The 8193-nt window shown below is 36.9% G+C and overlaps 1 protein-coding gene across 1 annotated transcript; it reads right to left on the reverse strand.

The window, feature by feature from the left end:
* Positions 1-592: 592 nt before the first annotated feature.
* LOC107665160 (flotillin-1-like) lies at positions 593-7128 on the reverse strand. Its single transcript, XM_016455931.1, has 13 exons — positions 6989-7128; positions 5808-5857; positions 5636-5711; positions 5460-5550; positions 5114-5257; positions 4826-4945; positions 3620-3715; positions 3364-3516; positions 2783-2964; positions 2500-2545; positions 2287-2424; positions 1957-2121; positions 593-1812 (listed from the first exon to the last, which is right to left on the reverse strand). Exons 2-13 carry the CDS (start codon positions 5854-5856, stop codon positions 1795-1797), a joined length of 1278 nt encoding a protein of 425 aa, XP_016311417.1. The 5' UTR covers position 5857; positions 6989-7128; the 3' UTR covers positions 593-1794.
* Between the last annotated feature and the right edge of the window lie 1065 nt (positions 7129-8193).

Here is an 8193-nt window from a genome sequence, read left to right on the forward strand (position 1 = left end):
CCCTAAAATCCCACTTTTTTTATGGAACACAACTATTTTGACAAGAACTCAGCCTTCAGACATATTTAATGAACAGAACTGTCTAAAAATGTAACAAGTTTCCCTGTTTGTCTAGTCCTAGAGTACACTACATGGTTATGATCATGATCAACATTGTTAAGGACATATGTGTGTATGTATAAAATCGCACCCTTCTGTCATGCATGAAAACACTTTAATCTATACAAAAAAACATTCAAACGATAATTGTGAAATAAATAAGTTACTTTTTAAATAATTACTGATCTGTAATTCTGCATAACACAAAGACACTTGATTGTTCGTTTGAATAAACACATATGAAGATCTGACATTATTGGCAGTATCTTCAGATTTCAGAGTGCGGTACAATTTGAAGCAGATAACTGCTATAACTCCTACACGATTATGTCCAACTAATATAGCTATAATGTACTGTTGAGGTAAAGTGAAAGTATATCCTATTCAACCCACAGAAACAAATGACACAACAGCACCAGTCCTTATAAAATAACAGTGTTTATACATCATTAACGTCATGTTAGTAACGATTAAATCTAAATAAATCTAAATCTAAATTGTCATTAGTGCCTATGAATTATACATAATGAAGTCAACATATTGTACTGACAATTAAACATTTGAAAACAGAACATTCATCACAATTTTTATGATGTAATCAAAGAAAAATGTAGTGTGACCAGTATTAAATACTGTATGATTATGAACAAAACATATATTAGAACTCCCTAAAATCCCACTTTTTTTATGGAACACAACTATTTTGACAAGAACTCAGCCTTCAGACATATTTAATGAACAGAACTGTCTAAAAATGTAACAAGTTTCCCTGTTTGTCTAGTCCTAGAGTACACTACATGGTTATGATCATGATCAACATTGTTAAGGACATATGTGTGTATGTATAAAATCGCACCCTTCTGTCATGCATGAAAACACTTTAATCTATACAAAAAAACATTCAAACGATAATTGTGAAATAAATAAGTTACTTTTTAAATAATTACTGATCTGTAATTCTGCATAACACAAAGACACTTGATTGTTCGTTTGAATAAACACATATGAAGATCTGACATTATTGGCAGTATCTTCAGATTTCAGAGTGCGGTACAATTTGAAGCAGATAACTGCTATAACTCCTACACGATTATGTCCAACTAATATAGCTATAATGTACTGTTGAGGTAAAGTGAAAGTATATCCTATTCAACCCACAGAAACAAATGACACAACAGCACCAGTCCTTATAAATGTGTTTCCCTTCATGTTACTTTGGCTTCCAAAAGCTTACCTAATGGAAAGCTCAAATATAACGAAATGCTCTTAGTGCTCTACCAGCATTAAAAAGTGCTCTATAAGAAAACCTACAGGTGAAAGTAACATTTCAAAATGTCAGACGTTGCAGTGTCTAATGGCATTCAACAGATCCTTGGACTTCACTGTCTTCTTATGCTTGCATTAAAAATATAAAGAACAGCATTCTTCCCTGGAGTTTTAGATTAAAATGCACTCTGGGTTTTGGCAGCATTGCAAGACAGACAGGAAGTGTAGGTCGAGAGAAACATGGGAAAGGGAAAAACAAAGAGATACAGTGTGGAAGGTAAGAAAGATAAAAGGAGAAGAAATACATTTTCAAAGATAGAGAAGAGAGTCATTTAAATGATAAAGAACCTGAGGAAAAAGTGAGAGTAAGAGAAAAATATACAAGATTAATGAAGCATGCATACAGAAATGTCATGTTGGAGAATTTCTTCAACCAGTCTGGGCCACCTAAAGAGAGAGAGAAATTCTACGTTAATTGTACATGTGAGAATATGCACACACTACATGATGAACAAAATAAATTCATGATCAAAACATTTTCTGTATTTACTTAAAATACAAAAACAATACTGTTTGAAATACTGTTTTTACCTGGGAAATGTTGACCCCAGTTAGTTTCTCAATGGTTTCAGGCAGTCTGGTCATGATGTCAAGCACTTCACCTGTCAGCTTGGCTGCGCCAATCTCTGAACCTCCACTGGAAACCATGGTGACCTTATTGGTAGCTGACAGGGGCTTACTTATCTCCTCTGCCATCTAATGGACAGAAAGAACACAATTTACCATCAATGTTAAGACATCAACTCAAACTGCATTGAACTGCTTTTTGCTCTCAGCAGGATTATCTCTTGCAAGAATTTTGCAGTGCAATGCAATATTTTTCTGTATTGCCAACACAACAACATTACAAATACATCTCACCAGTGGCAGTTTCTCCAGCAACATGTCCACCATAGCTCCTTCCTTGTAGTTCTGGAAGGCCTCAGCCTTCTTAGCCATCTGCTCAGCCTCGGCACGACCTTTAGCCTCCACAGCGTATGCTTTGGCCTCTCCTCTCATCTGCAGAGACACAGTTCATGTGTAACACAAACGGTTTTGTTTTGAATATAGCCAAGATGATGGCTGATCACTTACTTTGATAGATTCGGCCTCAGCTTCTGCCTCCATGATTAGCTGAAGACTGTTGGAGAGCACAAAATGGCCAGATGCATATGTTTTTAAAGGTGAGTGGTTCAAATTTTTCCATTTTAAAATACTTTCTCCTATCCAAAGCTGTTTTTTGCAATTCCGTATGATTTCATTACACACTTTTAAGACAAAAACAATTGGTGAATGTTTGTGGGAAAACAACCTCCGTGTTATATGGCGTTTTAAAACAAACAGGAAGCTGAGAGCATTGACGAAGCATCCATCTCACCGTTCTGCTTCCGCCAGTTTCTCCAGCCGGTATCGTTCGGCCTCGGCTGGTTTCTTGACTTTGGCCTCCAGCTCTTTCTCCTTGCGTGTGATCTCCTGTTGCTGAAGCGTGATTTGCTGCGAGCGCTCCACCACCAACACCTGCATCTTCTCCTCCTCGATCCGCTGCTTTGTCTTTGCCACCTAATGCAACAGTTACACAGATTTACGGAATAAACGTAAGTAAATTAAAAACATTTTTACCCACAAAATCATGTCACACAGTTATGTTTCTTAAATCGGTATAACTATTAAAGGAATAGTAGAACACAACAAAGATATTTTACTTCGTTGATGACCAGTTTTGGTTTCCGTTGACTTCCATAGTATTTTTTTTCCATACGATGGTGGTCAATGGGAACCGAAATGACTTTTTGTGTTCCACAGAATAAAGAAAGGCATACCGGTTTGGAACGACGTAGGAGGGGAGTAAATTATGACAGAATTATATTATATACAAGAACCCAAAGGATTCATTTTAGAAAGTCAAGAAATTATTTCACAATGTTGAAGGTCCCCAATAGGGTTTGGTTGTCGTTTTACCTGGAGCTGATAGGCCATTTCAGACTCAGCTTTTTTGGTGAAGACCTCAATGTCATAGACAGCCTTCTTCAGCTCGTAGTCTCTCTGAGCCTTAGCCATCTCGATCTCATTCATGTACTGAGCAGATACCTTCTCCTGTATAGCATTGGCCTCCTACAGAGAGAAGAAAGAAAGAAATGAGAGAGACATTAGCAAAAACACTCAGTGATATTTAGAAAAAAGGCTGTATTTGGAACAGAGTTCAGGAATGGCTCACCCTGATCACTGCATCTCTTTTGTTCATGGCTTCCCCAATACGAGCATCCTTCTGCACTTGTGCCGTACGGGCCTTCCCCAAAGAGTGCAGGTAATCCTGAAAGAAAAAACCTTGATTCACCACTCACACAGATCCATTTTTGTAGACATTTAAAGCATTTTAAATATTCAGGGGCAGATTTATTAACAGCTTGAGCCAACACAAACCCTCCTATTGTCAGGATCTACTCAAGAAATGCAGTGAAACATTAGCAATGAAAAAGACACTTATTTGTGCAGCTAACCTTGCTTAAAAAAAAAAAAGGATTTTCCTTTTCAAAATTTATAAGAGGACAGTATTTAAATGAAGCATGCAATGGGACTTACTAAGGTTTGCGGTAGTCATTTTTAGTGGTCGACCGATATATCGCCATGGCCGATATTTGGCATTTTTTAAATATCGGCCGATAAATTTTCCTGTTTGGCCGATGCGTTCGAGGCGGGACTTTTATTTTGACGGCGCTGACAGGAGGAGAGTTCAGCTTCACTGGAGACGCGCAATCGATAAACTTTAAACTCGTGATTTCAAATTATGCTGCGCTTTATGCATTTGCCCACTGCCATATTCATGTCATTTCCACTGTGTGCTGTATGTAAAATGAGTGTTACCTTGGTTTTATTTGAAAAAATATGATTCCCAAATCCCAATGCACACAAACTTCCCAGAATACTGAGTGCCCTGTTGGTTACAGTGTTTACTTCCTTTTTTATTATATTTTTTATTAAATATTTATTTATTTATTTGTGAAAAATACTTTGTCATCTAAAGTATAAGAATGTTTATTTAACACATTTATTTTTTAATCCATTTTCAAATGATTTCAAATTTCTTAAATAAATTATATCGGCTTTATATCGGCCATCCTGCTTTTCGAGATATCAGCATCGGCTGTCAAAAAACCAATATCGGTTGACCACTAGTCATTTTACTGGTATTTGTGCCATTATTTAACGCCCAGAAAAAAGCATGTCTTAATCCACGATTATCATCTGCTCTGCTTGTTTGCATCTATGTTCTTTAATTCACACATTGTGAGTAAATCATCTGCAGAACTTTCCTTTCCCATCGACACTTTTTATGGGATTGCACTCTCACGCTAATTTGCCTTGTTTAGTAAATTTGGCCCCAAGTTCGATAAACACAACAACACAAATGGGGCTAACAGACCTGGTCATCGTGAACGTCTTTGAGTGTGTAGCTGACCACGCTGATGCCCATGTTGACAAGGTCGGATGAAGCCACCTTAAACACCTGCTCGGAAAACTTCTTCCTGTCTTTGTAGATCTCCTAAAGATTAAACACAAAACACAGCATGCTCAATGAAGTCAATATACTATGCCGAGGACTGAAAGTGCAGATTTTGAACACTATATCCAGTTTTACTGCTGTTTGTGATGTTGCAGAGTGCAGTACGTTTGCAAGGTGGGCCTTTTCTCTGTGCACATGTCTATTTACCTCCACAGTCAGGTGGGCAATGATTGCTCTCTGGTGACCCTCCAGTGTTTCCAAGGCAATGTGGGCAATCTCACCCTCTGACTTTCCCAGAAACATCTGACATGCTGCAGCCAACATCTGTTTATTTTGTCCTTGAATCTTCATCTGTCAGAGAGAGAAGGTTCAGTTTAGCCACATAACGATTTTTTTTACAGAAAAGTTATTAAAGGCAGAAAAAGTATTTCATAAAAGACAGAATAGCACAGTAATCTGGGAAAACATTTTTTTATTAAATGACAAAAACCGCTTTCTTAAACCCTATGAAATGTTGTTTACTGCATATTAGAGAGTGTGTGAGTTAGTTAACCTGTGCAATTCCAGTGACAGAGATGGGCACTCCATGACATGTGTAGACTTTATCACTCTTTACATTCAGCGTCAGTGTGTTCAAAGAGATCCTGTGATGGAAGAAAGAGAAAAAGCTGAGATTTGTTTATGCAAACCATGCATACATATATACACAACACACAGAGTGAATAATACCTTTGTATCTGTTGAATGCATGGGAAAACAAACACTCTCCCACCAGAGATCATGACTGGTGGTGAGCGGCAGAAACCTGAGGCAGGAGTCAGACCACATATGTGAATGTGTTTTCATGATTTCTACTGAAAATATCTCTCTATAAACATATTTCTGTTATGTTTAGTCTTACCCGACACCACCATTGCTTCATTTGGACCGCAAGTGTAAAACATTTTCATACTATAGAGAAACCAGAGAAATGAAAGTAGTTCATTGTTAAAATCATGTTAAAATCATTTTAGAATTATATCCGGAGGAAAAAGCAATCACTGTGGATTAATTTTTTTATATCTCACATAACAACTATTCTGTTTTTAGTCATTTTAAAATAAATCTCCATTCTCATTGCAACATTCAGTATGGCACACTTTGCATAACTTTAACAACCAATTAATCCCAAGAGGCTGTAGGCCACAAAGACATATATAATATATGTATATAATATATTTCAAATATGTAAGTACATAACATGCTGAAACGTCAAAGGTGAAAATATCCTTACATATGGGTCAAAAATACTCAAATAATTATAAAGTAAAATTAAATCTATCCAAAATAAAATATATGAAAAACTAATTGAAATCGAATTCTATATTCTACATAAAATATGTATTTATAGTGTGTACAAATAATGCGCGTTATCTTACAATCTGCATTATAAACCCACTAATGCCTTCAAGTAGTAGTATCGATTGATTGATGCGTTTTCGCTTCTCTGAAATGGTGGACTTGTGGTTGCTTATTAAATACAGGTTTACCAAAGAATCCCCGGTGAAAAAGCATCCAAGCCCATTAACTTATTAAAGGGTCCTAAGCGTGGCAGATGGTAAAACACGAGCATCTCTCTCGTTGTTTTTCACAATTAGATTTAATATAAATACATATTTGCTAATTTTTTGTTTTATATTGTATTATTATTGAATTATATATATATATATATATTTTTTTTTATTTTTTATTTATTTATTTATTTTTTGTTTGTTTTTTGTACGTTGGATTTGAATATAGTGCGCAGCGCGCACTAGGAGGTGCCCTATAATGACATTAGTAGCCTATAATAATATTAAATCAAGCGAATTTTGCCTGTTATCTTAGCCTACTGATGCAACTTCATCAGACTGTATTTTCCTGGTAGACTTGAAGTCAAAACTTGCGAAATAACTGATAAACACAACAACGGCGCCTACAAATTCGCAATATTGTATCGGCCAGTAAAAGAAATTAATCCAGTGTTTACATCCAGCACGTCACGACAACGTCAAAGCCATCGGCACAGACTGCAAAGAAAATAATTGTCAGAAAAACTCTTACCGTTAGGTGAATGGATAGAAAATATTAATCGACTTGATAATAGCACGATATCTGGGCTCTTTTCAAAACGGTGTAAGATAAAGACGCAGCAGTCCAGCAGGCTGTAACTAGTAGCAGCGTGTGATAGTGATGGCGCCCCGTCCGGATCACACAGGCATACTGGCGCCATCCCATGGAGCAGTTCTTCCCAAAGTGTGGACCTCCAAGCTATCGCAAGAGCTCCGTGGCCTAGGCTAAATAAATTGAAATCAGTTTCAGATGTCGTTTGCGGTATTGGGAGTACAGGAACGCGATATTTGCTGAATCCCATGCATTAAGTTACTATAAAACATTTACAGTATTTCATCCTCAATTTAAATGCTGCTGTCATAATGACATTTGAAGGGTTAGTTCACCCAAAAATGAAAATTCTGCCATTAATTACTCACCCTCATGTCATTCTAAACCCGTAAGACCTCCGTTCATCTTCGGAACACAAATTAAGATATTTTTTATTAATCTTGAGAGCTCTCTGACCCTCCCATAGACAGCAAGGTAACTACCACATTCAAGGTCCAGACACGTAGCAAGGAGATCGGTAAAATAATCCGTGTGACATCAGGGGTTCAACCGTAAATTTACGAAGCTGCGAGAATACTTTTTGTACGCAAAGAAAACAAAAATTGTATTCATCAATTCAACTTCTCCGCGTCACCCTGGTGCCATTTTGGAGAATATCCACTAAACGTAAACAGCAAATGCTGTTGTTTTCGTTCAAATCAAAGCGTAAACAACGTAGAAAACGTATCCGCGTGAGGCAGCTGACACAGAATAGCATACGCTGTTTACGTTCAGTGGATATTATCCAAAATGGCACCAGGGTGACGAATAAAATCATTATTTTTGTTTTCTTTGCGTACAAAAAGTATTCTCGTAACTTCTTGAACCCCTGATGTCACACGGATTATTTTACCGATCTCCTTGCTACGTTTCTGGACCTTGATCATGGTAGTTACCTTGCTGTCTATGGGAGGGTCAGAGAGCTCTCAGAATTCATCAAAAATATCTTAATCTGTGTTCCGAAGATGAACGGAAGTCTTACGGGTTTAGAACGAAACGAGGGTGAGTAATTAATGACAGAATTTTCATTTTTGGGTGAACTATCCCTTTAAACATTGCGGAATACAAGCATGGATTTGAATACATTTGTGAATTGTATATCTGTG

Source organism: Sinocyclocheilus anshuiensis, unplaced genomic scaffold, assembly GCF_001515605.1.
Source record: "Sinocyclocheilus anshuiensis isolate Anshui unplaced genomic scaffold, SAMN03320099.WGS_v1.1 scaffold379, whole genome shotgun sequence".
Classification (NCBI taxonomy): Eukaryota; Metazoa; Chordata; class Actinopteri; order Cypriniformes; family Cyprinidae; genus Sinocyclocheilus; species Sinocyclocheilus anshuiensis.

Excerpts from the sequence above, each read along its gene's own strand:
- LOC107665160 (XM_016455931.1), bottom strand. The coding sequence starts at position 5,856 with ATGAAAATGTTTTACACTTGCGGTCCAAATGAAGCAATGGTGGTGTCG. Across the intron at positions 5,551-5,635 it reads TGCATTCAACAGATACAAAG|GATCTCTTTGAACACACTGA; the intron begins GTATTATTCACT and ends CTTCCATCACAG. Across the intron at positions 2,425-2,499 it reads CTGAGGCCGAATCTATCAAA|ATGAGAGGAGAGGCCAAAGC; the intron begins GTAAGTGATCAG and ends GTGTCTCTGCAG.